This window comes from Cervus canadensis, chromosome 17 (assembly GCF_019320065.1).
Source record: "Cervus canadensis isolate Bull #8, Minnesota chromosome 17, ASM1932006v1, whole genome shotgun sequence".
Classification (NCBI taxonomy): domain Eukaryota; kingdom Metazoa; phylum Chordata; class Mammalia; order Artiodactyla; family Cervidae; genus Cervus; species Cervus canadensis.
Window position 1 is genome coordinate 6,240,128 of NC_057402.1, and position 26,775 is coordinate 6,266,902.

The 26,775-nt window shown below is 60.0% G+C and overlaps 2 protein-coding genes across 4 annotated transcripts in view; one reads left to right on the top strand and one right to left on the bottom strand.

The window, feature by feature from the left end:
• Positions 1-144: 144 nt before the first annotated feature.
• On the top strand, positions 145-10,473 carry ZFYVE21 (zinc finger FYVE-type containing 21). Of its 2 annotated transcripts, XM_043489359.1 has the most exons (8): positions 147-359; positions 7,327-7,377; positions 7,479-7,647; positions 8,012-8,087; positions 8,169-8,266; positions 8,570-8,617; positions 9,688-9,830; positions 9,927-10,473. In XM_043489359.1, exons 1-8 carry the CDS (start codon positions 222-224, stop codon positions 9,960-9,962), a joined length of 759 nt encoding a protein of 252 aa, XP_043345294.1. In that variant the 5' UTR covers positions 147-221; the 3' UTR covers positions 9,963-10,473. The 2 variants fall into 2 exon arrangements, with proteins under 2 accessions (XP_043345295.1, XP_043345294.1); XM_043489360.1 differs by lacking the exon at positions 8,570-8,617 and having other exon boundaries at positions 145-359.
• A 227-nt stretch (positions 10,474-10,700) lies between these two features.
• PPP1R13B (protein phosphatase 1 regulatory subunit 13B) overlaps positions 10,701-26,775 on the bottom strand; it is a 69,546-nt gene continuing 53,471 nt past the window's right edge. The window contains exons 7-18 of one of the 2 annotated variants that reach the window (XM_043489292.1): positions 26,357-26,553; positions 24,317-24,457; positions 20,903-21,083; positions 19,294-19,398; positions 17,473-17,642; positions 16,634-17,135; positions 14,867-15,627; positions 14,249-14,386; positions 14,040-14,173; positions 13,268-13,434; positions 12,059-12,258; positions 10,701-11,623 (exon numbers count right to left, since the gene is read on the bottom strand). In XM_043489292.1, the coding sequence (XP_043345227.1) occupies positions 11,582-11,623; positions 12,059-12,258; positions 13,268-13,434; positions 14,040-14,173; positions 14,249-14,386; positions 14,867-15,627; positions 16,634-17,135; positions 17,473-17,642; positions 19,294-19,398; positions 20,903-21,083; positions 24,317-24,457; positions 26,357-26,553 (2,738 nt within the window). In that variant the 3' untranslated portion in view covers positions 10,701-11,581. The remainder of the gene's footprint in view (positions 11,624-12,058; positions 12,259-13,267; positions 13,435-14,039; positions 14,174-14,248; positions 14,387-14,866; positions 15,628-16,633; positions 17,136-17,472; positions 17,643-19,293; positions 19,399-20,902; positions 21,084-24,316; positions 24,458-26,356; positions 26,554-26,775) is intronic. The other variant, XM_043489293.1, reaches the window with a different exon arrangement.

Below are 26,775 nucleotides of genomic sequence, written 5' to 3' on the forward strand. Positions count from 1 at the left end.
GGTGACTGGCCGCAGGGGGCGGGGGAAGCGCCCTTGCGTCGATTGGAGCACGCGGCTGCGGGGCGGATCCCGGGCGCCGATTGGTCCGCGTTCTGGACCTGGCGTGACGACTGGACGCGGGCGCTGTCAGCCACGCTGGCGGGGCGGGGCGGGGCGGGGCTCCCGGGGGGCTCGGGCCCGGCTGCGGGCGGCGGGCAGCGGGCGAGCGCTCGGGCGGCGTCATGTCCTCCGAGGTGGCCGCGCGCCGCGACGCCAAGAAGCTGGTGCGCTCCCCCAGCGGCCTGCGCATGGTGCCTGAGCACCGCGCCTACGGCAGCCCCTTCGGCTTGGAGGAGCCGCCGTGGGTCCCTGACAAGGAGGTAGGTCGCGGCAGCCCGCCAGCCCCGGGACCCCGGCTGCTCCCCCGGCCCTCCTTCCGTCCGCTCCCCCGGCCCTCCTTCCGTCCGCGCCGGCTGCCCGGGCGGTGCGCCCAGCCCTCGGCTCCCCGCGCCCCCGGCCCCGGCGGTCCTCCCTGGCGGACCCCCGGTTCCACCCTCGCCCAGGCGCTCCGCCTGACCCTTTTCGCTGGTGCGCGGCATCCCCACCCCGACCTCCCTCTTTGATTCCGCCCGGGCCCTGCCCCCTGCGCCGTCGTCTGTGGACCGGCCGCCTCCCGCGGTCGTTGGGCTGGAACTTTTCTGACAGTTGCCTCCCGCGGGGACCGGGAGTGGGGGGCGGGGCAGCGTTTCTTTGCGATCGGCGCTCTGGCTGGGCCCTCGAGGTGCGCTGCGGTGCTGGGGGGTGCTGAGTGCGAGCGGGCGTCGTCAGGCGGGGCGTCTGCAGGGCGGCCTGCCTGGGGAGTCGCACCTGCTCCCGGCGGGGCGGGGCGGCCCCTCTGTGCCCTTGTGTGCTGCGCTCAGGAGTTTGGACCGGATCCCTAAGCCAGTGGCTCTCAGCTGTGCGAAGGCTGGCGCAGAAGCCTGGTGCGTTCCTGTCAATCTCGAGCGTCTAAGAGACGGGAAAAGACCACGCTTTGGGAACAAGCTTTAAGTTACAGCCACTCGTGTTCTAGCTGACCGCTTTTCCTCTCTGCCCGGGGAATCGCGGTGGCAGGTTTTCCGCAGGGAAGGGTGGGGAGGTACGGGAGGAATGCGATCGGGTGTTTTCCAGGCACGGGAGCGCTCAGAAGCTGGGGAGGGGCGGTTGGCCCGCGGGCAGGACGAGGGGAGGGTTCATTCCCTCCGCCCCCTGGTCACCGAGGCCCCCCGCGGTGCTCCAAGGCGGCAGGACTTTGGGCGTGGGCCGCGGGGATCCCTGGGCCGGGCTCGGCCCCTTCGTCCCCGCCTCTTGGCCTTCTTGTCGCCCCAACTATGCTTGCTTTTCTGCGTTTGTCCTCCGGGTGCTTGTAGTCTCTGAACTCAGAGAATGTACTTTTCCTCACACGGTCTCCTTGGTTAGTGTTGTTGAAAGGTGGTTAAAGAAAGAAAAAGGTAACATCACAGCTCTCATTCTCTAAGCCAGCGCGTGTCCAGGAGCTCGTTTAACTGAATCAGTGAGGGAGCCTGGCAGGTGTCATCAGGGCTCAGAGGGAAGTCCCAGCAGCACCGCCTGGCCTGGGAGGCGGCAGGGGAAGGGGCCGAGGTCCAGCCGGATTGATCTGCCCCACCGTGGGGGGCGGAGTCAGGACGGGCCAGTGCTGCTGCCTACAGCCTCTCCACCCCCTCAGCCCAGGCCAGCGTGTCAGCCGTTTCTGGTGTTGTCCCCAAGGGCCATTTTAGACATTTCTTCCCCCAACTGATCCCGGTGCAATGCTCACAGCAGGAGCTGTGTGTGAGTGGAAGCCGCCTGGACGCTCTGCGGTTCCCTCTGGGGCCCCTCTGTCCGTCTTCGGGGCCCTTTGTCCTTTCCTGAAATGACCGCCTCGCTGTTCCCCTGCCTCGGGTGTCCTCTCTGAGCAGCGGGGCGTCCGGCCCGGCCTGGAGTCTGCGGGCTCCGGGGGAAAGGCAGGAGTCAGGCGGAGGTGCTGCCGCCTTGGCGCTCCCTCCCCAGTGGAAGTTTCTCGTGCTGGAAGGCTGGCGGGGTGCCCTCCAGAAACACACCCCAGTTTGCCGTCTCAGCAGCCAAAGAAGGCGGAGGGAGCTCTGAGGAGGGGAGGAGGCCTCCCAGTGGCCGTGACCCGAGTTTGAGGAAGTGCATGTTGACATGTACTGGGCAGGGGCCGTGTCTGCAGTGACCGAGGGGATTGTTCTGGAGGACAGCAGCCTGGGGTGGGGCAGCTTGGGCTGGGAGTCAGATGGAGTCTGCCTTCGATCTGGGTCAGCTCAGGGGGGAGGTGGGGGTTCCCCTGCTGCCCGCCCGGCTCCGCGGCGCTCAGCCCACCCCGTGCTTCCAGGGCCACGATCCCGGGGTGTGTGTGGTTTGGAACAGGCAGGGTGTAGGGAGAGCAGGGGCGGGCGGGGAACATGCCTTCACCCGCGCCCACTCGGCTGTGCGGGGACGAGTGTTGGTCGTGTCTGGAGCCGTCCGCACCCATCATTCCTCAGGGGTCTGTCGACTGTTGACTCTGCGCTTGGCCCTGTGCCACCTCGGTGCCGCGGGCCCACGGGGACGTCCCTCACAGATGCTGGGAAACTTGGGGGTGTGCGTTATCTGTGACTCTTGGCTTCTCAGAGGGGTTCCTGCCGCCAGAAATAACAGACTCGCTTTTCTGTGTGCCTCCAAGAGCTTGTGAGGTTGAGGGGAGCAGTGGTGGGACATGGGGGGCCTGGCGGAGACCTGGGCCCAGCTTGGGCCTCGTGTGACTGCATCCGCATGTCCCCCGGCGAGGAGCGTGTCCAGGGTGCAGCCATCGGAGACTGCAGTGACCGGTGCACATGCCCCGTTCCTGCCGTCCTGGGTGTGACAGCGGGGACGGCGGCTCTGCGCTGTTGTCTCGATGTCAGTTCAGCTGCTCAGTCGTGTCCGACTCTTTGTGACCCCATGGACTGCAGCTCCCCAGGCTTCCCTGTCCATCGCCAACTCCCAGAGCTTGCTCAAACTCATGTCCATCAAGTCAGTGATGCCGTCCAACCATCTCATCCTCTGTCGTCCCCTTCTGCTCCTGCCTTCAATCTTTCTCACCATCAGGGTCTTTTCCAATGAGTCAGTTCTTCGCATCAGGTGGCCAAAGTATTGGAGCTTCAGCTTCAGAATCAGTCCTTCCAATGAATATTCAGGACTGATCTCCTTTAGGATGGACTGGGTGGATCTCCTTGCAGTCCAAGGGACTCTCAAGAGTCTTCTCCAACACCACAGTTCAAAAGCATCAATTCTTTGGTGCTCAGCCTTGTTTATGGTCCAATTCTCACATCCATATATGACTACTGGAAAAACCATAGCTTTGACTAAACGAACCTTTGTCGGCAAAGTAATGTCTCTGCTTTTTAATATGCTGTCTAGGTTTGTCATAGCATTTCTTTCAAGGAGCAAGCATCTTTTAATTTCATGGCTGCAGTCACCATCTACAGTGATTTTGGAGCCCAAAAAATAAAGTCATGTTTCCATTGTTTCCCTATCTATTTGCCATGAAGTGATGGGACCAGAAGATGCCGTGATCTTCGTTTTTTAATGTTGAGTTTTAAGCCAACTTTTTCACTCTCCTCTTTTATTTTCATCAAGAGGCTCTTTAGTTCTTCTTCGCTTTCTGCCATAAGGGTGGTGTCATCTGCATATCTGAGGCTATTGATATTTCTCCTGGCAATCTGGATTCTAGCTTCTGCTTCACCCAACCTGGCATTTCGCATGATGTACTCTGCATGTAAGTTAAATAAGCAGGGTGACAATATACAGCCTTGACGTACTCCTTTCCCAATTTGGAAACAGTCCATTGTTCTGTGTCCAGTTCTAACTGTTGTTTCTTGACCTGCATACAGATTTCTTAGGAGGTAGGTCAGGTGGTCTGGTATTCCCATCTCTTGAAGAATTTTCCACAGTTTGTTGTGATCCACACAGTCAGAGGCTTTGACATAGTCAATAAAGCAGAGTAGATGTTTTTCTGGAACTCTCTTGCTTTTTCTGTGATCCAGCGGATGCTGGCAATTTGATCCCTGGTTCCTCTGCCTTTTCTAAATCCATCTTGAACATCTGGAAGTTCACGGTTCATGTACTGTTGAAGCCTGGCTTGGAGAATTTTGGGCATTACTTTGCTAACGTGTGAGATGAGTGCAATTGTGCAGTAGTTTGAACAGATAGTAGTCGTCTTGATGTCAAATGCTCTGCAGAGGCAAATGGGGGACACAGGTGTGTCAAACAAGAAGCAAAGGCGGACTTGGGTGGGGAGAGATTATGTTTCAGAGGGTTATGGTGGGGTGGTTCAGACCAAGGGATCCACAGGCTGTCCAGGGGCAGGAGGCAGGGGCTTCTCCATGGGGGCACGGCCCAGGCTGCGGGGAGCAGGGTGGGAGGGGCAGGTGGGAGGCGGGTGGTGTGATCTGATAGCGGGTCAGATGCATCACCCCTGGACTGTCTCAGGCTAAGAGGTGGGTCACAGATCAAGGGCCTGAAGGAAGATTAATGAACGTTGCATCAAGTGAGATTCGTGCACACATCGTTTCGGTCCATGAGGGGACAGGCAGGTCTGTGGGTCCCGCCTGCGGCCCCGTCTGGCTTGTGGAGGGTGGCTGGGGTGTCTGCATCTCCTCCAGGGCAGGTGAGGAGGGGGCTCTTTGCATGACGCTTTCCGAGAACACTGCCTGCGGGGTCCCTGTCTTGGGCCTCTGGGATCCCAGGTGGGTCCCTTGTGGTGCGGCCCAGGGGCCCTGTAGGCCCGCCCGCTCACTCGGGAGCTGCCCACGCCCCCGTGGCCGGTGGGACACCGCCGCTGGGGGCAGCCCCGGCTGTCCTGCGGGAGGCGGTGTCCACGCCCGGGGGGCTCTGCGGGAGAGGCAGGCCCGTCCTGGGAGGCGCCCCCGCCCCGTGTTGTCGGATTCAGCTCGTCCCTGGGCTGCTGGGGGGTCTGCTCCTCAGATTTGCCCGTGAGCTTGTTTCTTTTAACATTTCATTGCTTTCCTGAGTTAATTGAGTTAAATGTTTGACATGGGTTCATTTTATATTTGTAGGAGTTACACTTTTACTCTTTAACAATGGTTGCTTTTCAACAGATGCGTTAACACATGTAACTGGAAAACGTATCTTTATGACTGACTTCTTTTCGAGGAGCCTGAGAAACACTCCCGTGGGAGCCTGGTGTTTCGGAGGACAGGGCCCCTGTCGCTGCAGCCTCAGAGGGCGGCGGGCGGCTGTCCCAAAGCGCCGTTCTCTCTAAAGGCGCTTCTCCTTAAACATCGCTTTGGCCTCTCGTCTGTCTTCTGACTGTTGTACTTTGAAGGAGCCGCCTGGGCACCCCCAGGGCTCCCGGGCAGCTGGTCGGCAGAGACCACCGTCTCCGAGCAGGCCTCCAGGGCTTCTGCGCTGGGCTGCCGAGGGTGGCCCCCAGTCCCCGGAGGCCTCTGTTCCGGCCTGGCTTCCTGTGGCCCTTTCTGGTTTCTTCCTTCATCGCTGCTGCTCACCTCCCCCGCGTCGTTGGCAGTCTCCTGCCGCTGTCAGCCGCTGGCTTCCTGGAGCAGCGAGGGGACGGGTCGGGGCTGCCAGGCTCGGACCCCCGGCTCCCCTGCCCTCTCGTGGGGACCTGTGGAGACCCCCCCTTAGCGCCGGCTCCCTCCCCTGTCTGTGGGTGAGAGTCCTGGGGGGCAGTGCAGGGGCCCCGCAGGTGGCTGGCGGCCCGTTGTTGACCTGGTCAGGGTGGGCGGGCCCCCCGGGGAGGACCCGGCAGTGGCCGCTCGCCTGTGCACGTGTGTGTCCGTGTGCGGGTGCAGCTTCTCCCCCGTGAGACCCAGCCCCCGCCCGCCCTGGGGGCGCCGTCGGTGGGGACCGGCCTGGGCGCCTGTGGCTTCAGGGGCGGGCGTCGCGGGGGCCTTAGGCCTCACGGGGGAACTGCCGGGTCCTGGTTTCCAGACCGTCTCCCCGAAGGCGGTCCCCCACCCCGGGCCTCTCCTCTGGGGTCAGTCAGCGGCTCGGGGCGCAGCGCTGGGCCCCGGCCTGGGCTGGCGTTGTAGCTGGTCTCAGACCAGGTGTGAATTCTTGACTTTCATGTCTTCACCCGCTGCTCTCGTTTCTTTGTTTAATTCTATTTTCATGTCAAATCGTTCCCTTGATAATTTTAAGTTTCTTTTCTCTTACATAATCCCTAGGAAAATTACCTTGTTTAAAAATCTGCTTTCTGAATAACCTCATTGGTTTATTTAGATTAATGCAAAATGTCTAGCTCACTGATGTTTTTCAGGGAGTGTGGTGTGGTCTGAGTTTAGAGCTTGGTCTCGGTTGCTCAGATGTGAGCCTCCCGGCAGGGGGGACAGGGTCGTCTCCACGACCGCACCCTCACCCAGGGGACTCTGGTGGGTGGACGTGTGAGGTCACGGGAGAGTGTGGCACACACAGGCCCCGCCCCACGTGGAGGTCTGAGTGCCACACACGGAACGTTCCAGAAGTGACAGAGGCAGTGGCGGGGCTGGTAGGGACAGCTGGGATTGGCCAGCTCGGGCCTGAGGCGGGCAGACCCTGCAGGTGATTCCGGAGGGCCAGGCCCTGGGTCCCGGCGGGAAAGCTGCTGAAGAACAAAGAGAAACAAGAAAGCATCAGTCACGGGTCACGTAAAGCTTAGACGGCTGCTCAGCGCCGGGCCGTGGCCGCTGGGCGCGGGTGGGGCGGGGGGCCGGCCTGCGGCAGGGGGCACCTGCAGGCTGGCCTTGCCGACCGCCCTCCCCTGGAGAAGGGCGCTGGACCCGGCTTTAGATCGACTTGGAACGGTGGGCCCGGCCCTGCCCTGAGTTGGGCCTGGGGGGAGGGGAGGGGGTCAAGGTCAAGCCCTGTGTTGGGAGCAGGAGCAGCCCCCGCCTGGGTTCTGGCTGCCCTGAGTGAAGCCAGGCAGAGGGCGGCCCTGCTGACCAAGACCCACCGAGGGCGGGCGGGTCAGGTGAGGGTCACGGTCAGGGCGCCTGGCCCCCTGCCTGGTGGCGGCATTTCACCCGCCTCCTAGGAGTGTGCGGCTTTCCCACCGCGGAGGCCGGACCTCTCCACGTGGGGACAGTGCGTCCGCGCTGTCCGGTGACAGGTCAGGGCGCTCCTGTGGTGGTGGCTGGGTGACGACGTGGCCGTCTCCAGGCTGGGCCCTGGCGGTCCCGGGAGCACTGTCCCCAGCCTCTCCTCCCGAACCCCGGGCGCCCGGGCCTGGCACCACCGCGGGCTGGCCGCTGCCCCAGCTGCGCCGTCTCCGGGCTGCGCGGCCTGACCCCCTGTCACCTTGCCTCCTAGTGCCCGAGGTGCATGCAGTGTGACACCAAGTTTGACTTTCTCACCAGGAAGGTGAGCTGGGCGGGTCAGGAGGGCGGCCCAGGTGGGGTGCGGGGGCGGGGCCCCTCGAGCCCGCGCTGTGCGGGGCGCTCACGCCGGTGCCGCCTCGCCAGCACCACTGCCGCCGCTGCGGGAAGTGCTTCTGCGACAAGTGCTGCGGCCAGAAGGTGGCGCTGCGGCGCATGTGCTTCGTGGACCCCGTGCGGCAGTGCGCCGGGTGCGCGCCGGTGTCGCGGCGCGAGGCCGACTTCTACGACCGGCAGCTCAAGCTGCTGCTGAGCGGTGAGCGCCGGGCGGGCGGGCGGGTGGGGGTCGGGGGTCGGCGGGTGGGACTCCGTCGGGTGTGGCCCCAGCCGCCTCGGGGCGCCGGGCGGGCGGAGCCCCCAGGACCTGGCAGCCCTCTCCCCCACCCCCTGCCACCTCCTGGCAGCATCGGGCCGGGCTGCTCTGGGGGTTCCCTGGGGGCGGGTCGGCGCCCTGCAATTCGGGGGAGCCCCAGGCGGCGCCTCTGGCCTCCGGCATTGCACCCCGACCCCGTCACGCCCTTCCCGCCGCCACCTCGACCCCTTCTGTCCTCCACACGTCCCTCGCCTGGAGGGGGCGGCGCGGGGGGCTGCCGCGTGCTCACGTCTGGGCCCCTCCGCAGGAGCCACCTTCCTCGTGACTTTCGGGAACTCCGAGAAGCCGGACACGATGATCTGCCGTCTTTCCAGCAACCAGAGGTGAGGGCGGGTGCTTTTCACCTGGCACTGGGTGCCTGGAGCCTCGGAGGGCCGTGGCACGGACGCCTCTGTCTGCCGCAGGTTCCTGCTTCTGGACGGGGACGGGGACGATCACCGCGAGATAGAGGTGGCGCGCATCGCCGCCGTGCAGATGCTCACGGAGGGCCTCCCTCCCGGAGGTAGGCACCGCGGGCCGGGGTCTCCCGGGCTCCGCTCGCGGGCGTGTGAAGCGGAGAGGAGGTTCCCTGGACGTGGTCTCCGCGCTCTCCCGTCTCTCGCGGCTGGCATCACCCGGTTCCCCAGGGCCTTTGGCTGGGCCCCCAGCTCTGCCGCCCCCCAAGGGCGGGGACGGGGACGGCCCGGCCCTCTCCCCTGAACCCCGCTCCTGGGCCTCGGGTCCGAGCGCGGAGGCTGATCCGACCCCTCTCTCTGATTTCTGACCGGCCTTGCTGTCCTCTTCTGCCTGCCTGCCTGACGTAAAGACACTCTCACTCACACCAGCCTCCCCGCCAGCCGGCCCGTCGCCGAAGGTCAGCGTGTTTTCGGGGCGTGGGTGGGCGTGGTGGGGCTCCCTGTGAGGCACTCGGGCCTGAGGCGGCCAAACCGTGAAGCCGTCTGTCCCCTGGGCTCGGCTGTTCTCTCCTGAGGGGGAGCTCTGCTCTGCGGCCAGTGTCCGCCGGCCCTGGCCAGGGAAGAATGGGGAGTGGGTGGCAACCTGCTAGCGCGTGCGGCCCGGCCGCTTGGTGGTGGGCCGCTCCTTCCCGTTGGGCAGGGCCAGGTGGGCGGGGCCGGGGCTGCTGGCGCCGCGCCCCCCTCTGGCGGCTCCTGGAGAGCAGGGAGCCCGCTCTGCCCGGCTTCCTGGAACCAGTCAGTGCCCAGAACCCTGTTTTGGAGCAGAGGTGCGGGGGGCGGTGGAGGGCAGGGAGGGTCCCTGCGCGTGCGGTGTCCACAGCAGGGTCTCCCACTTTCTGTCGAGGGTCGGGCTGAACGTCGACTCAGCCCTGACGGCCACAGGCTCTCGAAATGCAACACAGGCACAGGAGTCAGGGAGGTGTGGTCACGGGCCTGTAAAAGCCCCCTTCAGGAGCAGGTGGTGGGCAGAGCGCAGCGGGCTGCCCCAGAGCAGCGGTGGGGGGTTGGCGCCCCTTCAGAGAGTCCAGGGGATGAGCCGGCTGACACAGCTGGGACCACTGCTTGTGAACGTCCTGGGGGCTTGGCACTTCCGGCCGGGTTCTGCGCTGCGGGGACTCCCCAAAGACAGCCTTCCAGGAGCTTGTGTCCTGGGGTGGCCTGTGGTTCCTCTGCTTTGACCCTGGCGCTTGCAGTGGGGTGGGTGTGAGGCCAGCACGACAGGTGAGTGTAGCCTGGGGCGGTGCCTGCTTCCGCCACCGTGCCTCTCGCAGGGTCTCAGCCATGGGCCGCCAAGTGTTTGACCCGGGCCCTGGCCGGCCCTGTGAGCCCTGACACAGGCCCCACCGAGAGGCCAGCTGTGAGGCCAGCACCAGGGTCAGGAAGGGGGTGCCCGGGCCGCTGCTTTGGGGCGGCTGGCACCCTGGTGCTCGAAGCCGCTTGGGCCATCCTTACCTTGTTCCCACTCCAGGAGGCAACGCGAGGGCCACAGGCATGACCCTGCAGTACACGGCCCCGGGGGCGGAGGGGCTGGCGCAGCTGACGCTGACGGCCGGCGAGGACGCCGAGGGCAGCAGGAGGCAGGCGACGGCGTGGCTGGCGGCCATGCACAAGGTACCTCCTGCTCCGCACTCTCCCGCTCCCCGCCCAGCCGAGGCGCCTCCACCCACCTCAGCCAGGCACACGCCTTTCTTTCTGGTCCCCTTGCAGGCGGCCAAGCTCCTCCACGAGTCTCGGGACCAGTAACTCCACACGGGCTGGACGGTCCGCTTGGGGCAGCAGCACCTGCTCTCGGGCGCACAGGCACGACTAACCCTACCAGTGCTGGAGACGCAGCCGAGCGCTCGGAGCCTGCCGAGGGCGGCATGCACACCGTCGGTTAACGCTGAGACCGTTTGCGCTTTAGAACCTGTCCCTTGTTGATACCTAACTGCAGGGGAGAGGCTGAGCTGCACTACTGCTAATACTCTCTACCTGTTTTTACGAGTGCCCACGTTTACTAGAAGGTTCTGGTCCCCTGATGTTCACTGGTTCTTCCACAGACGTGACCCGGGCAGTGGTCACCGGCCTGATTTGTACTGGTGCGCTTCTCACACTGCCCACTCAGCGTGTCACTAACCCAGGGCCACGAGCAAACCTTTGGTACTTCACTGGGGAAGGAGCATGCTTTATATTTTGTACTTTCACTTACTATTTCACTTTAACTGTACAACAATTTGTATATAAAGCTTACGATTAAAACTTATTTTGAAAGTAAGGATCAGGCCTTGCCTCTCTGTGTCCAGACAAGCCGAGCTTCCCGCTCAGCTCCGGCTCCAGAACACAAGACTCGAAGCCGCCCGTGAGAGACAGCGGTTTATTGCGTGCATGCACACGGCCTCAGCAGAGGTTGCTTGCGTGTGCTCACTTCTCGTGAGCACACTGTACAGTCGGCGCTCCAAGGCTACACACGTCCACACGCAAATCACACACGAGACTCGCACATGGGAACAAAGCTCAGGGCCTGGACTTTAATGAGAAGAAAACACTTCCAACACGGGTCTGACAGTTTTCAGTGGTTTAGTCAAAAAATACTTCTGGTATATAAAAGCCAGTACGTACAGTTCAAGTCTCGGGGCAGCGCCTCACTACGTCTGGAACCAGGGCAGAGGGACCAGGGAGTCTGGGCGTCCCCTATCCACGCGCCCCGGCCCGCACAGTGCCCAGGAGGGGCGGGGCACCGGGGCAGCGGGAGGCTGCGGGAAGGTGCGCAGTGTGGAAACCTCTGGCCTGGCGGTGTCCCGTGGTCCCAGGTCCCTTGTGCCCGTGGCCTGTGGGTGACCTAGACCGAGGCCTGGAGCAGGAAAGGAGCCCACACCTCAGACACCCCCGCTCCACACAGGGCTCCTGTGGTGATGAAAAGAAATGCACGTGAGGATGGACAAGGTGCCGGGTTTCTGACGTCCGGTGGACGGGAGGGCGAAGCTCCAGCGAGGGGCGCACCTCACGGCAGCGGCAGGCTCTCTGGGGGGCTGGGGCAATACTGGGGGTGGGGGAGCCTTAGGGCCCATGTTCTAAGAGCGTCGTCTTCACTGGCAACCAATCGGGGGTCAACGACAGGGTAATCTTATTGGCAACAAGGGTGGTGGTTTAGAAAGCTGGGTATTTATTTGGATTTACAGTAATTGGCAAAATTCAGTCTCCTTGAAGGTGAAGGCCTCTCTCTCAGCTGAGGGCAGACCCTCACCCAGGGGTCCTCACACCGCGGACACGGTCTGCTGCGGGAGCCCCTGAAGCTGCGTCCAGTGTCCACTTCCGGGAGACGGCCGAGTCAGCCCGAGCCACTCCCCGCCGCTGGCCAGCCTATGCGGTGCTGCAGGGGGCGCTCAGGCCAGCGTCCGCTGTCGGGGTTTGATCCGTGGATACAACTGGGAGGCAATGGACAAGACTTAGGATGAGGGGACAACCACTGGGCAAGAGCCCTGTGCAGAGGCCAGGCTGACACTCAGAGGCCACCCTCCTATGGAGATACCTCCCGAACACCTAGAGGCCCTGCGCCTTTTTCTCTCAGGGCACTCGGGACCACTTAAGATACCGGTACTGTCTGTAAGGCCCCCAAAGGTGCCTGGCAGGTGTCCAGTGACTGCGGGATAAGAGTAACTACCAGCCCACTGGACGTGGAGCACCCGGGAGCAGAACACGCCGTGAGCAGCCCTCATCAAGGGGCTACGGCCTCCCCACAGGCTTCCCCCAGGAGCAGATGTCTCCCGACCTCCTGGGCTCCCCCGGGGTCTGACTCAGGCCCCGCCCCCCCGCCCCCCACTCCCCCCCCAGGCAGTAGGAGGGCTCCAGTGCGGCCTTACCCCCAGCAGGTTCCTGGGCACGTAGCCCTCCCGGTCCCCAAGGCGAGCCCACCACCAGTCGGTCTCGACCTCGTCCTTGCGCCGCAGAATGGTGAGCGCGTCCCCTTCTCGGAAGGACAGCTCATCGCTGTTCTGGGCCTCATAGGCCCACAGGGCGTACACCACGCCTTTGTTCATCACGCCCAGCTTCTCCTGCACGCCTGTGACAGGAGAGCCAACAGTCAGGTCTGCAGGACAGGCTGCTGAGGGCCCGTGCCAGGCCCGGAGACGCTGCTGGCCTCGGGCAGCTCGCCTGGGCACAGCGGAGCGCTTAGAGGCTGGGCCGGCTGCTGCCCCCCGAGTAACGCCACCAGTCCCTTCCGTGTCCCAGCAAGAGGCCGCGGCAGGAGTGTCATGTCCAGAAGCAAAGGTGCGTTCATGCTAAGTTCCTCCAGTCATGTCTGACTCTGCAACCCTAAGGAACGCAGCCCGCCAGGCTCCCCTGTCTACGGAATTCTCCAGGCAAGAACACTGGAGTGGGTCGCCGTGCCCTTCTCCAGGGAGGAGAAAAGGTGTTGTTTCTTAGGGTGAAACTTACAACCCACAAGCCCATGACTGAAGTCCCATGTGCTGCTCCTGGCAGCGGGAAGCACGGTCCACGAGAGTGACAGGCCGCTGCCTCCCCCGCACAGCCTCTGTCCTGGGGCTGGGCCTGGAACAATGCCCTTCCGGGTGTCATAGTCCCCAGGGTCCCAGGCAGGCTGGGCCCCCGGGTGCTCCAGTGTGGCATGGACAGCCTGTGGTTGTTTAGCCCACAGAATCGACACTCCAGCCCTGCCAAAAACGGCTCAAAGCAGAGGAGTGCGGCCCTCACCCACGGGCCGCACAGGGTGGGGACAGGAGACCATCCGGGACACTGCCCTCAAGACCTCGCTCCGGGCCACTCTGTGCCCAGGGCATCCTGGCCTCCCTGTCCCCCTCCTCTGCCCAGAGAACACCTGGCAGAAAGGGGAAGACTTTGTTCTGAGCAACTCGGCATGGAATCCTGACCATGAGGATGTAACAGGTCTTCAGGGATGAGCCCAAGGGCCGGGGTGACCTCTGTTCCCAGGACACAGACTGGGCTTCCCCGAGGGTGCACTTGGGGCTTCTCTTGGCCCAGGCAGCGGCATGGCCTGTGCCCAGCACGGCCCAGGAACGGCGCCCAAGGGCCCGTGCCCATGCCCCTACCGTATAGAAACTGGGAGCACTGGATGTAGCCCTCCTCCATCTCCTCGCACTTGTCCGCGGCCGTCTCGATGTCGCTGATGGTGGAGGCGAAGATGGCGGCGCCGCTCTCCACCAGCTGTTTGCAGAGGTGGACGCTGTTGCAGGAGGCGGCGCAGTGCAGGGGCGTCCTGGGGGGACACAGGGAGGCCTCACATCCTGCCGGCGGCCCGCAGCGTGCGCTCACCGTCCAGCCAGCCGCTGTGCTACTGCCTTTGCAGGGGCCTGGCTCTACTCCCACTTTTAGAACGGACACACAGACCATACATGCACACACACTGCCCCACACACGCCACACCCACACCCACTTCTGAAAAGGGCCTCAAAAGGCTGGGTGGTGAGCGCACCGAGAAGCAACCTGTAACCTGGGTGTTCATGGTGTGACATGAATGTGTCCTCGCTCTGGGGACAAGGCCCTCAAAGCAGCTGTGATGGTAACGGCTGTACGTTACCATGATATAAAGAAACAGATGTTGACAGGAGGCAGCGCAGACCCTGGCCTGAGGCTCACAGTCAAAGGCGCAGGTTCCTCCACACAGGCTTTCTGGCCACTTGAGAACAAACGGATCAGCAGAGGCTTAGCTTGCGTTCTGTGGTCAGCCGTGTGACGGGTGTGACCACAGCGGAGCCTCTAGCAAAACCAGCACGAGAACGGAGGCCGGGAGGACGTGCGGCCCCGGGACGCGGGCCATCTGTCTCCTCTCCTCCTCTGCCCCCATGCATCCCGGGGCCTCACCAGCCGTCGCTGTCGGCGGCGTTCACGTTGACCCCAAAGTCCAGCAGGAACCGCACGATATGGTGGTGCCCGGCGCAGACGGCGTTGTGCAGGGGGGTGATGCCCTCGTCATTGGGCTTGCTGGGGTCCTCCACCTGCAACACGGGACATGGCACGTGAGCCCCGCCGGGGGCCGCCAGGGCTGCTGCCCCACACAGGCACGCGCTCACCTCGTAGATAACCCTCTGCACCAGGTCGAATTCCCCCTCCAGAGACGCGTCCAGAAGCAGTGCCAGTGGGTTGAAGCGGACCCGCAAGCCGTGTCCCGTCCGCTCCGAGTTGGGCTTCTTCAGGTTGGTCCGCTTGTTCTATGGGGAGGAAGCGTGCTTTGGATTTCAAAGCGACCCCACGCAAGCAGGCTGGGAGCAGAGGGGAGGAGGCAGGAGGACGGGTCCTAGAGCCCGAGGCGGAGCTCCACCCGCAGAGCCTCCACCTGCAGCCCCATGAGCGAGAAGGGGGCACTGCAGACCAGCCTGCGCCTGGCTCCCGAGGAAGGGGGCGAGGGGAACCCCGGAGCTGAACTGAGCCTGCCCTGCGAAGGGGTGCAGGCGAGGGGCCCCGCCTCCCTCTGCTCCTTCAGCAATGCTCTCTCCCAGCGCTCTGTTTAGAAGGGTCTCCTCCCCTCGCTGCCTGCCCAGATCCCAGTGGTGGCCCCCTTACTCAGGAACCCTTGGGCCCCCAGGGCGAGGCTGGCCCCACTGCCCGGCACCACCCGACCCAGGTGTGTCCCCGACAAGCTCTGGCTGTCTGGCCAGGAAGCCGGTGCCCTGGTCTAGGTCTACACCCACCGTGGAGGCCGAGGGCAGCGGCACGGCGAGTGACGGGGGCGCCTGCTCCTCCCCTGGAGAGGGGGCCTCGGCCCCAGGGCTGGGGACCTGCTCGGTGGACAGGGCCGTGGCCACGTTGTTGTTGTCGTCCTCGGCTGGCTCAGCTGTCTGGTGGGTGTTCGGGGGACAGAGCAGGCCCTCGGGTTCGGGGGAAGGGAGCCGGTTGTCATTGGCATCGGAGGCGGGGGCGGGCTCGGCAGGGAGTGGGGCCGTGGGCGGGGCGGGGCCAGCCTCGCCCAGGTTCCCGTTGGCAGTGGCATTCCCGTTGTCCACGTCGGCCAAGGAGCCCAGGAAGTCCTGCGAGGGGCTGGGCTGGTAGAAGGGGGCACCCTCCATGCCGCCAGCCAGCGTGTTGAAGCGCTGGTACAGCAGCTTCTGGATGTTGGGCCCGCCGGGGCCCTCGGGCTCCGTGATGGAGCTGCGCTTCTTCAGGGGCCGCGGCGCGTTGGCCAGCTTCCTGCGCAGGGCCTCCAGGTCGGCGTCGCTCTGGTAGCGCAGTGGCGAGTGCACGATGGGCGTCAGCTTGGTGGGGCTGAGCGGCCGCGGCAGGCTCTCCACGGCGGCCCCGTCCCCGGGCGGCGCGGGGCTCTCGGGCTCCGGCTCCTTCTCGGCGCTCTCGGCAGGAGGCGGGGGCTGCGTGGCGCCCGGGGCCAGCGAGCCGTGGAGGAAGGGCAGTGGGGACGGGGACGTGGAGCCAGACGGCAGAACCGGCTTCCCGTACACTGGGGAGACAGGCCCAGCACTCAGCACCTGCCCGCCAGAGGCTGCTGCTGTGGGAACCCGCCAACCCATCCCTGGGGAGGGAGACTCTACTTGATTGGTGTGTATGCAATCAGGGCTTTTTCAGATGAAAAAAAGAAAAAGGCTGCAAACTGGCCTACCCACCCTCAACAGGCAATTGCTGTTTGCTGGCCAAGGAGAACCACGTGACCCTGGGACTGTACCAAATGGCGAAGACCACAGGCCACCTCAGGCAGGAAGGGCCCCCTGTGGCCCTGGTGCGCCTCGCCCCCAAGGTCAGAACCTGCCACAGGTCAGGGCTGGCATGTCCACCTAGGACCCCCTGGGCCCCTGTGGGGAGCCTGGAGATTCTCAAACTAGATTCTGGAAACTGCAGCCCACACAGAAGAACTCTGAGGAGACCCCAGACGCCCCGAGGCCCAGATCCCGCCGCCCAGGAGGAAGCACCATCAGCCTCCGCACGCAGGAGCCGAGTTCTGTTCTCACACCAGCCTCCCCAGGAGACCAGGGCGGACTTCCCCGCACCCAAACCAGGGCTCTTCGTCCCTGTGGGCACTGCAAGAGGGTCCCAAAGCAGCAAGACCCTTCCCGCACATCACTCCTGGGGCCTGGCCAAGCGACTGCTAGGGGCCAGGGGACGAGGTCCAGGCAGACCCCACGCTGCCAGCTCCCAGGTAAGGCCTGCACAAATCACTACAGAGCAGGAGAAGAGAGAGCAAATCCTGAGGTGTCAGCTTTCTACGGCCTGGGTTTCCTGAGTAGTGTGGGCAGGCGGGCTCTCAGACGGGAAGTCAGGGAGCTGGGGTCTACCGGCAGAACCACTCTGGGTATGTCCTCTTTATCGCCCTCTCACACAGACGCCCACAGCCACACATCACTAGGAATCAAGTCTAACCCTAAACAGCCTGTGGCCCGGAACTCAGGGTACAGGCTGGCCTTTTCTGAAGTGGGATTTCCCAGCCCCAGGAGAAGTGCACGCCCACATACCTGCTCTAACCGCCTTGTTCGCGGCGCTGTGCGCCGCTGGCTGGTGACTCTTGGGCGGTGCGGCTTGCTGGAGGTACATGGAGTATATGGAGCTGGAGTTCACCGTCTGGGGCCCCTTCCTGGGGGACTGTGGCCTCGGCCCTTTGTCAGCCAGGAAGGGCCTAATGGCCACAGTCAGGGGGAGCTCGGGTTTGCCGTCTCCGGCTGGAAAGGCAGGCAGCCCTGCCGGCGGGTATGTGGGACTTGGGGGCACAGAAATCCTCTGTTGAATCTGCTGCGAGGAGCCCGGCTGGTGCGGGCCACCCGCAGGGGGCAGCGGGGCAGGTTTCTGCCGACCGGCAAGGCCTGCGCTGGGCCTGGGCAAGCTGCCCTCCTTCCTCCTCTCCAGGGAGTTGGTGGAGCCCGGGCCCACAGGGGCAGGACTTGGGTACGTCCCGTAGCTTGGGGGCAGCGGCTTGCTGACACCAGGCAGGGGGGGCGGCACTTTACCAATCTCCATGCCCTGAATCAAGACGTTAGAGAGAAACACGAAGTCAGCTTTTGACAAGTTCAGCACGTTTTCACCCAGGGACTGTCCTCCTTCCAAGGGGCCTGTGAGCAGGCGGGGGCATGCCGAGGGGGGCACACAGCAGGGGGACAATCCTGACCACCAGCCTCGCACACACACCCAGCTCAGGTGCTCAGGGTTCTGAACTCCTTCAGACTTGGGGACCACGTGGACACTAACAGGCTTAATTTGCCTCATGACACCTCCTACCCCTTAGACGAAGACGAAGGCTAAAGAGGGGTGTGTTCAGCTACGGGCTTGTTTGTGTTCTGGACAAAGACGGATGGCCTACCAGCTTCTCCGGGGCACTCAGGGCTGACAGGGGCACGGGCTGGCTAGAGACGGCCCCCTGCTTGAGTGGCCCCTCGGCACTCGCGTCCTTCCAGTCCACGCCGGCGATCTGCGGCGGTCTCACCGAAGAGCTAGAATTCTGTTTCAAGGTTGGCCAGTTTCCATCATTGGCTTGAAAAGAACACAGAATTTAAGTAAAACTTTTCTTGAAATTAGTTTAACCAACGTAAGAATAACCCTCTGCCAGAAGCAAAAGAAATCACCTCTGAGACCACACTCTGATGGAGCCGCACGGGCAGCCTCTGCTAAGGGGCCCTGCCAGCACCCACATGGCTCTCATGCGTGCAGAGACTCACGACCAAGCACACGGATGCTCCACCCCCGGCGGGGGGCCAGAGGGCTGGAGAAACACTCTCAGCTCCCATTGAAATACAGGTCAAACCCGTTACATCAACACCAATAAGTAACATAAGCGCTGGCACTTGGTTTTCAAACACTATTTACATTTACAGCAATAAAAAAAATTTATCTTTTGACTTCGTAACAGGTTTGACTTGTACTGCCTCCGGGATTAAAAGAAAAATTTGACTTTAGTCTGTTAGAAATTTCCATCCTCTGAAAATAATTCATGATCACAGGAGAGAGGTACAGTTCCCAGTGATTGGAGGAGCAGGCCATCAATCTGCTGCAGTGATCAGAAAACCAGTGAACCCAGGTTTTCAGGAAAGTCACTGAAAAGGCACACTTTTTAACAGTGTTTTCCAAACTGAGAAAGGGTGCAGAAGCGTCCCCTGGTGGCACAGGCTGGCTCTCAGGGAGTGAGGGTCAGGCTTCTCTGCAGTGGCAGGGGCTAGACTGGAGGGGAAAAGGGACGCCCGGGTCACTGTCCAGACCCTCCTGCCCCCTGCCAGCACGGCGGGGGCGGCTGAGGGGCGGCTGGGCGACCACCCTCCCAGACAGTGCTCTGCTGCAGCTCACACTGCACCTGGGGAGAGGGGAGGCGCGGCCTCACACAGCCGGCAGAGGGCCTGAGGGCGCCGGGTGGCGGCACCTCCGAGGCAGAGTCTGCCTGTGGCTGCAGCATTGTGCGCCCTGCCTCCCTGCCCAGCCCGGCTGCCAGCCCTGGTGAGCACTCCCCAGGCCTCAGGCCAAGCCAGCCCTTTGCTCTCGTGGGCCACGCCGCTCCCCGTCCGGAGATGTGCGCTCTAACCCCCCTCGGTGTCATCAGGCTGGGCCGTGTGGGCCACAGACACGCAGTTTCACCAAGGATGCACCGAGGGCAAACCCCAGGCTAAGGGGCAATAAACAGAGCTGACTCAGGAGGGGGCGGCTGGCCTCGCTAAGGGTCAAAGGAAACGGGGCTACCAGCTGCTCCTGAAATGCCAGACCCATGGGAGAGTTCGTGGAAATCAGGCACAAAGGCACTGGAGAGGGACGAGGACTTCTTCTTCAGCATGAGGCAGGAGGTACAGAAGGAAGACCCGTTTGTTTTTGTTATCAACGGTCAACCATCTATACGTGTGATGGGAGATTCCTACATGAAGCGAAAACGAAAAGCCTCATAATGAACTCAGAAAATCATCTTAATTCTGTAAAAACAAAACCAGAACACCCCTGCTGGGCTGACACCTGTCAGGCCCCTCCTGAGGAGGTCTGGGTTCTGGCCCAGCCTAGACGCCACTCCTGCCCGGGAGGCAGGGACCGGCCACGTGCAGCGGCCTTCTGGTCAGGTCTGAACGCGGAGCAGCCTTTGTCAGTTTGGAAGAACTGCAGATTCAGCAGCATCACCAGAGCTCCCCAGCGGGCCTACTGGCCAACATACGCTTTGCAAACGGGCTTGTGGGGCGCTGCGACGAGCCGCGGTCAGGCCCGACGTCGAGATCTGACACTGTCCACAAGCGGGTCACTCTGGGTTGACCACGGCCATCTGTGCGACAGGGAACCAGAAGGACAGCCGACAACACATTAGAGTCCCCGGAACCTTCTCACTGCGGCTCTCCGCCTGGGCTGTGGGCTGGCACGGGGCCCCTGCACCCACTCGCCCTGCAGCACGGGGGCGGGGTGGGGGTGCAGGGCCACGGCCTCCCAGCCCCATGGGGGGCTCCTCTGGGCGGCTCCGGCCAGGCGGACCAGCGCACGCCCACGAAGAGGAGGGAATCGCGAGCCACCGGCAGCTCGGGCAGGCTGGCAACGTTTAAGCTGAGCAGGAGCTGGCTGTGCTAATTACCTGCCATCGGACCCAATGATCATCTACTCCCACCATCGGGTGGGTCAAACTATAAATAACAGCTTATCAACGAAAGCTGCCACTCAAGTTTCATGCAGATTACGTGTGCCGTGTGGCTTCTGAGACATGGCCACGAAGGGACCTGTGCCAGGGCACGTGGCCCAGGAGGGCTGGGGACGCCTCGTCCCACCGGGGTCAGGGTAAGCCCCGGGTCCTCCAGCGGCGCGGCCGCTCAGACCAGGTGCCAGGCAAGCAAGCAGCAGCGCACAGACCGACTGACCGCCACCTGTGAAGACCCCAGAATGGAGGCCCGGCCCGCTGGTGGTCCTGCCATCACGAGTGACGAGCGGCGGCTGCACCTGCACCGTGACCTCCGTGACGGGTGGCCCCTGCCGCGACGTCCCACTGCCGCGGCACCGTATGCATCAGGGTCAAACATGCACTCTTACTGGGCTGTCTTCCTCTGAGAAAGGAGTGTGGACTCTCCATGGAGACCAGGGCTGTGCTCGGCTGGGAAGCCGGGGCGCTGCAGGGACCCCACGTCCTCAGGGAGTTTATGCACTGCACACAGCCAGGGGCCTGAGTCCAGTCACACCATACAGCTCAGGGCGGCGAGGGCCAAAGGGCTGGTGTGTGGAGTTTTTGATGGACGGAGCCCGTGCTGGGGGGGCAGGCGGAGCAGATTGGTGCGGCATGTGCCGCAACCTCTGCGGCACCAGGGACCAATGTGTGGAAGACAGTGTTTGCACGGACCAGGAGGTGAGGGATGGTTTCGAGACCATTACATTACACTGACTGTGCACTTGTTTCTAATCTCATGTTGCCGCTGATCTGACAGGAAGTCCTAGCCCATGGCCCCAAGGTTGGGGACCCCTGAGCTACAGGGCTCTGCCCCTGGGGAGGCAGCTGGGTCAGGACGAGCAGCAGCCCGGCTGCAGGGAGGTGCCCCTGCTGGCCACCGAGTGCCCTCAAGGGAAAGAAAACCTGTGGTGGGAGAGACCCAGGTCTTAACTAAGCTGTGGTTTGAACAACCAGAATAAGGATGCTGAGTCCAAGAAAGGGCCCGCTCCAGTCTCAGGATGGTCATCACCGTGGTGGCGCACAGCTCCTTGAGGGACACTTCACCGGGGCTGGAGTGCGAGGTGGGGTCCCTCCGAGGTCCCTGGCCCCCTGCTCTCCCCAGAAGAGGGCCAGGGCCACTCACCGGATTTCGACCTTCCGTGGGCAGCGCTCGAGGCGACGGTGAGGGACTGGGGCTTCACCGGGTCTCCGGGGGCAGGGCAGCTGCCGGCGCTGGGCACCTGGATGTATGGCCCCACCGCCGCCACCCTGCCGGGCGCACTCAGGGGCGACTGGGGCGACGACGTGCCATTCACACGGCTCAGCTGCAACACGGAGAGAAATGAGTCAGGAGAACTGTCAGCCTAGTATGACGGACGGCTCAGACCTAAGCCACGCGTAGGAAGCTGCACCAGCCTGGGAGCCCAGTGCCTAGAAAGGGTGGGACCTCCGGAAAGGGCCCTGGCCCAGTCCTGCACGGGTGGTGCCCCGACAACACCAACCTGGGTGTGAGGGGAGACAGAGCAGTCCCCGGGGACCCCCTTGCCTGGGCGGGCAGAGAGGCGTCATCAAAGCCTGAGCTCTGGGCCTGGCTTCAAACCCTGATCTCCCGCTTAGTCACGTGCTGCCGTGGGCAAGTGACTGAACGTCTCTGAGCCTCTGCGGCCCTGTCTGAAAAGCTGGGGGAAGGGCTGTCACGAGGACTGAAGGAGACACCCAGGACACAGTAACAGAGTCTGGACGGGTGAGACTCTGAGCAGCTCCCTGAAGGCAGCTCTGCCCTTCTCAGCAAGGACACTGGTCCCGGGATACTGCCCCACCACAAAAGTGTGCGAAAGAGATCTCACAGGAAGACACGGACCCTTAGAGTTCCTCAGACAGGCTCTAAGTGAGACTTCCATGCCTTTCCTCCAACTGTTTGCAAAAGTCTGCATGCATGAGCATGTGTCACTCTGGAGAAAGGATCCATGATTTTTTTTTTTTAATTATTTTTATTTATTTTCGTTGCTGCGTGTGGGTCTTTACTTGTGGTATGCAGGATCTAGTTCCCTGACCAGGGATCGGACCCAGGCGCCCTGCACTGGGAGTGTGGAGTCCTAACCACTGGACCACCAGGGAAGTCTCAGGGTCCATGATTTTGACAGCTGCTCAAAGGTGCCAAAAACCTTTGGGTTGGAGACACATCTCTGCAGGACCACCAGCCTCTCCAGGGAGATGCCCTGACGTATCAGGTTCAGTAAGCAGTAATGTCTGTATAGCCGCTTGGGATGGTTAATTTTACCCATCAACATGGCGCGGCTGTGACGGTATTTTTAACATTTAAATCAACAGACTGTGAGTAAAGCAGATTGCCCTCCATAATGTGGCTGGGACACCCCATCAGTTGAAGGTCTTAAAGGCAAAGACTGAGGTCCTTGGAAGCAGAGGGAGTTCTGTGGGAAGATGGCCTCAGACCCAGGCTGCAACACCAGCAACTCCCTGGGTTCTACAGGCCGTAGGCCAGCTGCACAGAGCTGGGATGCGCCAGCCTTCACACCTGCCCAACAACTCCTTACAACGAGCTGACTGACTGATCAATCTCCACGCAGGGTGCACAGAGGACTGACCCACCGTAAGCAAGCGTGGAGCAAGGGCACGCCTCCTCGCCCACGGTCTCTGTGTTGTTAATTCGGAGAAACGGGAGCCATTATCTGAAATCAGGGCGTTACACAGATGAACCACTGACCTTTAAGCACTGGTTAAAAGACAACAGTGCAGATTTGTAACCCAGGGCCTCTTTAGCTAGGAGCACTGAGCGTGAGGCCCATGGGAGTGGTGGCACCCGTCCTCCTCTGGGCCTCCTCCCCCCACCCGACTAGGAGAGCCCCTGACGCCCAGCCCTCGCCCCCTGAGCTGCCCAGAGGATGCCGGTCCACCACGAGAGCAGCACTCAGTGAGGATGAGGGGCTCCTGGAGCACCGTCCCAGCTGCCAGGCTGCCCGCTCCCCTTCCACTGCCGAGGGGTGGGGCCGGTCAGCTCTGCACCCTGCTCCCCTGGAGCCCGCAGCACCGCTGGGGGAACACAGGGCCAGCCAGACACCACACAGAGCGGTGCCCATCCTCCCATACGCTCCCTGTGATACAGACACTCATGAAGTGCTGGAGTAACAGCAAGACTCGGGGAGCTCTACTGACTACAGGGCTGGAAAACATGAACACGGGCCCTGGGATGTGGAGAACCACCAGAAGTTACACAAGGAATGAAGTACTGACCGGAAACACACCCATGTTACAGTTAAACAGAAACAGACTAGGTACAGAACAGTGTAAGTGACGTTAAGTGAAAGTGACTCAGTCGTGTCCGACTCTTTGCGACCCCATAGAGTCCATGGAATTCTCCAGGCCAGAATACTGGAGTGGGTAGCCTTTGCCTTCTCCAGGGGATCTTCCCGACCCAGGGATAGAACCCAGGTCTCCCACATTGCAGGCGGATTCTTTACCAGCTGAGACACAAGGGAAGCCCAAGAACACTGGAGTGGGTAGCCTATCCCTTCTCCAGAGGATCTTCCCAACCCAGGAATCGAACCGGGGTCTCCTGCATTGCAGGTGGATTCTTTACCAACTGAGCTATGATGTAATTCCTACAATTCCATTTTCAATTAAAAATTGAATACCTTTCTGTCTATATTAAGCAAAAGACTGGCACCATTAGCAAGTATCATCCCTGGAGAATGAGGAGGACAGCAGGATGTCCAAGTCTCCTTTAAACATTTCTGTTCTGTTTTAGGGGCTTCCCAGGTGGCACTAGTGGTAAAGAACCTGCCTGCCAACGCAAGAGACATAAGAGACACAGGTTCGATCCCTGGGTTTTGAAGATTGCCTGGAGGAGGGCACGGCAACCCACTTCGGTATTCTTGCCTGGAGAATCCCATGGACAGATGAGCCTGGTGGGCTACAGTCTACAGGGCTGAAAAGAGTCAGACACGACTGAAGCGACTTAGCACATACTATTTTAACTTTCTTCCAGTGAGTATTCACTACCTTTGAAAGTCAAAATACTAAATAAAGATTTTTAAAAAGCACTAACCCCTTACATAGCACTTTGCTCAAGAGTTTACAAAGCCCTTCCATATGGGTTACTTCTAAGAATCCTTACAGCAACTCTCAGTTCACAGTAAGTACATCAGGCTACACAAGGTCAAGGACTCTGCGCACAGCCAGAACCAGCACCGTGACTCCAGGGCCCAAAGCTCCCCAGTGGAGGGAGACAGAGCCGCCTGGGGACGGTGCATGGTGAGCAGCAGCAGTCTGGGGTGCGGACAGGATGGCTTGATTCCACACACCAGGAAACAACTGTGTCTTTGGGAACAAGAACTTGTGCTCGCTTTGGCAGCACATATACTAAAATTGGGAACAAGAACTTACTTCTACTGTCATTTTTTATGGTTTATGGCCAATTCGTGTTCTATCAGCTATGGCAGTGGAGGGCAGCAGGATGGCCTCACGGCAAAGATGTACACTCTGAGGATGAACCATTTTCAGTGTTTTATCTCACAGAAATACTTTCTTTTTCACATGCCTGAATTTTCTTTCCGTAAAGACGTTCACGCAGTTCGTTGATCCGCTTGTCCATCATGGCCACCTCCATGTTGCGCTTATTCAAGAGTTCCTTCTGCTGCTGGAGCTTTGAATTCTGTTCCTGGTTGAGCTGATTACGAATCTGCAGAACAGAAAATACAATGTTTATGATTTGTTTTCATTAAAAGGTCAAATTCTCATTGTTAGGGGGATTAAAAAAAGGAAGAAGAAAAAAAGCAACATTTGGTTCTTATGTGTTTACATATAGGCATCATCCCAGGTGCTAAATATTTTACAGGTACAGCATGGATGAAGCCGGAATGTAATTCTTATGGAACAAAAAAAGAGAAAATATCTGCAAATGTGTCTTCAAAGTGTACAGAAGGACTAGTACCTGTAATGACAGTGGGAAGCATGCCTGTGGTCCTAGGGAATTGGGGTGGGAGGGCCACTTCAGTGATCCCACCCTGGACACGTCAAGGGACCCAGGGAGAGGTGTCTGGTTCTGCCCCATGCATGAAACCCATGGATGGTCCGAACACCAAACTGAAAGTTCTTGTATCATTTTTTAAAAACCGCTGCACACAAACTCTTAATTGTGGCATGTGGGATCTAGTTCCCTGACCACGGATCGAACCCAGGCCCTCTGCACTGGGAGCTTGGAGTCTCACCCACTGGACCACCAGGGAAGTCCCTTTTATGTTACTTTAATGGGTTAACCAGTACTTTAAAAATATGAAATGGAGAATAGAAAACATCACAGTGCACTGCGCACAGGAGGTTAATAAACACTGTCGTGTCAAACTTTCAGATGCATACAGGTACCAGCACATACACACTGCTACCAGACAGGAAGTAACATGTACTTTTTAAGCTTGACTGCAGTCAAAAAGTTGGAAATGTATATAAATAAATATAAAACATTCATCACATTTCACCAAAAAACTTCTTAAAAACTGTACTCTTTAACAATTGCTTAAAAACATAAAAAGTAATAAATTCTTATAACATTTTATTTCATGTCATTTTAATATTGTAATATTTATATTACAGAACTTAATGGCAGCCGCCAGTCAGTTTACTCCCTGTGTTTAAAAGTCCCCATTTCGTAAAGTGATAGAATCCTTTTTCTAGCAAGTGCTAACAGAAGCACAAAACTTGCTTGACAAACGACCTGCGGCACGGTGCCTCCTGAGGGCCGCTAACGACCGTGTCCTCCCGACACCCACCCTGGCCCCAGTGTGACTGGGTCGGCCATGGGGGTGGGGCCTCCATGGTGGGGTTGTAAGAGGAGGGAGAGAAAGCAGAAAGGGTGAGGACGCAGCAAGAAGGTGGCCAGGAAGGGGACCCTCCCCATGAACTGAGTCTACCAGCACTCTGATCTGCGACTTCCAGCCTCCAGAACTATGAGACAGACCTGTCCGCAGTTTTAAGGCAGCCCAAGCTGACAAAGACAAGGATTTAACAATAGGTATCTATCGTGTCAAAATACAGTTTACACAAAGGCCTTAGGTATTATCTGAAGCTTAGTTCTTCACCAGTTCATTATACTGCCAATTAAATTCCTATCAAACCTCTGTATTGAAAACATGCTAAGTGAAAGAAGTCACTCACAAAGAACTACAATTGCATGATTCCATTCATATGAAATTTTCAGAATAGGCAAATCCACAGAGATGGAAAGTAGAGTCATGGTTGCTTAGGGCTAGAGGGGTAGGGAGTTGTGGGGTGATGGCGAAGAGGTGTGGGGTTTCTTTTACAAGTGGTGAAGATATTCTAAAATCGACTATGGTGGTGGATATAGAACTCTATGGAGATACTGAAAACCACTTACTTGTAAACTTTAAATGGGTGTATCATAAACTATGTGAATTATAGCTCAAAGCTGTTCAAAACATTCTTCTGTATTGAATACACTTGGTGCCTACTATTAAATGAGAATTCATTCATTTCCAATTTCTGAGGTTTACAGCCTATATCGGAAGGATGCCCAAGAGAAGGAAGTTTTAACAGAATCATTCCTCAAACTCAGGGGAGTTACCTGAAGCTCCTGGTACAGTCTTTTTAGCTCCACTGCTGCCGGTCCTGTCAGCTTGCCATTGTAAGGCTGGAACCCGTTCAGTTTTCCCTTCTTTAAATCTTCCAATTGTTGACTGAGTTGATCAACTCTTAAAATCGCAGTCTGTACTTCTTGCTTCTTTTCCTGGAACATGGCACTGAACCTTTCTATTTCAGCAGCTATAATTTCCCATCAGTAAAGAAAAAAAAACATAATTAGTTGACTTAGTTTTTTCATGGTATTTTTCTATTTTTTTGTGATATTTCTTCATTTCTATACCTTTAACTCAACTCTAGCATTATCCTTGGAGAGAAAACTGTGAGGTGCATAATCCAAAACATATTTCAACAAGCCTTTGGAACACGTGACTACTCAGAAGACAATTATTTGCACTATTTATT